Source organism: Limulus polyphemus, unplaced genomic scaffold (genome assembly GCF_000517525.1).
Source record: "Limulus polyphemus unplaced genomic scaffold, Limulus_polyphemus-2.1.2 Scaffold2900, whole genome shotgun sequence".
Lineage (NCBI taxonomy): Eukaryota > Metazoa > Arthropoda > Merostomata > Xiphosura > Limulidae > Limulus > Limulus polyphemus.
Window position 1 is genome coordinate 18,108 of NW_013668510.1, and position 2,388 is coordinate 20,495.

General features: G+C 28.1%; 1 protein-coding gene across 2 annotated transcripts in view; it reads left to right on the top strand.

Moving 5' to 3' along the window:
• Positions 1–2,388, top strand: part of LOC106468171 (integrator complex subunit 3-like) — a 35,244-nt gene that overhangs the window by 5,302 nt on the left and 27,554 nt on the right. Inside the window, exons 2-5 of one of the 2 annotated variants that reach the window (XM_022396469.1) lie at positions 154–237; positions 802–885; positions 1,565–1,678; positions 2,191–2,275. In XM_022396469.1, the coding sequence (XP_022252177.1) occupies positions 154–237; positions 802–885; positions 1,565–1,678; positions 2,191–2,275 (367 nt within the window). Of the gene's footprint in view, positions 1–153; positions 238–801; positions 886–1,564; positions 1,679–2,190; positions 2,276–2,388 lie in introns of those variants that run through there. The other variant, XM_022396470.1, reaches the window with a different exon arrangement.

A 2,388-nucleotide genomic window follows, 5' to 3' on the forward strand; every position in this document is an offset into this window, starting at 1 on the left:
CGGTGGTATGTTTTTTTACATTCCAGAAACTTGAACGCTGCTATTCTGTTTTAACAAGTCTCATCAATGGTGTGTTTTTTACATTCCAGAAACTTGAACGCTGCTATTCTGTTTTAACGAGTCTCATCAGTGGTATGTTTTTTTACATTCTAGAAACTTGAACGCTGCTATTCTGTTTTAACGAGTCTCATCAATGGAGTTTCCGAAAAAGAAGCACATGACACGCTTAATGCTACAGTAAGTCATAAAAGAGTTTTGTAAACTTGTATCTTGCTTTCAACATAGTATACTTATTGTAAGTCACCTTATTCCACAGGAAAATTAATTATATACAGAGAAAAAAAAAGAAATAGAGGATTGTTAACAGAGGCTAAGAACTTCTGCTCTGTAAAATAATTGCATTCAATTGATCGTTTCTGTATTGTGTAAAACAAAATGATCAATTTGAAAACTAAGTTACAATAGATAAAAAAAAGAGTAAATATTATTATTGTTATAAAATCGTAAGTTTATACCTGCGCTATATCATACAAAAATGTGTTTGTAGTCATACTAATATACATATTGTTTAAATAAGTGTGTACAAGTTGATTTATTTACTAGTGCAACTTAGTTAGTAAAAATAAAAGTTTTTTATTAAGAATTATTTAAATGCCAAATGTATTGGTTATTTTTCACTTTAAAAAAATAATAGATTATTTTTATATTTAAATGTTATGACACAAAATAGTAGTAGAAATTGGTACCTTTATTTTTTGGCTCCTTGTATTAGCACTTTTAAGTTTTGTATTTTTATAACAGATAAGTAAAGGATTACAGAATCACGAGGAAATTAGTTTGGGACTTGTAGTTGGTATCATCACTGACCCAACCAATGCAGCAAGGGTAAGCTAGGTTTATTCCTTAATGCAACCCCTTAGTTAGGATAGCTGAGTCTCTTGCCCTAAGTTAACCCTTACATCAGGGTAAAATACATGATAAGCTGGTCAAGTTTTTATGATCTGTAGCAGGTTTAGTTTGATTATTTAATAATTAATGAAATTAAAAAGGTTCTCAGTCAAGTGTTAAGGTGAAAAATTGTGAAGAACTGTTAATAGATTTATAATTTGTTACCAAATTTATGAAATGTGTGTGGGAACACTGTGTTGTTGAATCTGGTTTAAAATGGTCAGATATTGGTGAAGAAATTAATTTTCTGAAAAAAAAACATCTCAACATTATTAATTGATTAATTAATTTAAGATTACAGTTGCTTATGCTTAGCTGTTAAACTTGTTCTTTATAAAAAAAAATTGTTTTTCACCAATAAATGTGAGTTTTAAATTCTGAGCTTGCATAAAAGTGGATTACTCTTAAGATGTTGAGCTTTTGTTATTGAAATTTCATCTCAAATGTATAGGATCAGCAACTGTTTTTTTAACACAACTTTAATTTAATTAGTTAATTAGTTAAGACTTGAAATTCCCTTCTTTTCTACAAAATGGAAGATTGATTATTTCTAATAGAAAAAAACAACAAGTAAAACTTTTTATCTATAAAAGCTATAAAACTTCTCTATTCTCAGTATTACAGAGATCTCACCTACGTTACAAGAGATGGTCTTGCCTTAGTTATTGGTTATTTAACCCAAATCATTTTAGAAAAATACACTAAACTTCAGGACACTAGCAGAACACAGGTAAGCGCAAGAGAATCATAGCAGCTAATTAGTCTATTAGAAAACAGGTAATTAAAGAGTATATTGAATTTAATTTATTCATGTTTTTGATAATATTTTTATTCAATAGATTATCCACAAAAGTTTATTATATAGTTTTTCTTTGCTGCAATACTAGCATTTTATTTGTTATTAAGTTTTAAACTTTTAATGAAAGGAATTTGTTTTTAAATGCGTTTCTGTGTTTTGTATTGGTAGAATTGTACTTAACTGACTGAATAAGAACTGTTAAGATAGAATTAATCGTACTTGTATCTAATTATCCAAGTGTAATTTAATGAATTTCTTGTGTACATTTATGTTCAATATGTAATGGTTTATTGTATAAAAATAGTAATATTACTTCTCACTTCACCTGAAGAAATTCACAGATAAAAAAAAAAATCTTCAGTTTACTGCTTGTTTAAATTTTATAATGAATTATGAATATTTATTATTTCAGTTTGAAGAACTTGGTTATTTTTTCTTTCCAGCTTATTTGGCTTTTAAGAGAAATGATTAGAAACTCAGTTCCTGGAGTCGATGGTTTATGCTACAATCTTCTTAGGCAAATAGCAGGTGAGTAGATAATCTTAGCGGAACAAAATCTAGTAACACAAAATGAAGTCGGCATTTTGTGTTACATTTTCTTTATAGGCAGTTAGCAGGTGAACGTATGCTTTTAGTTAAAC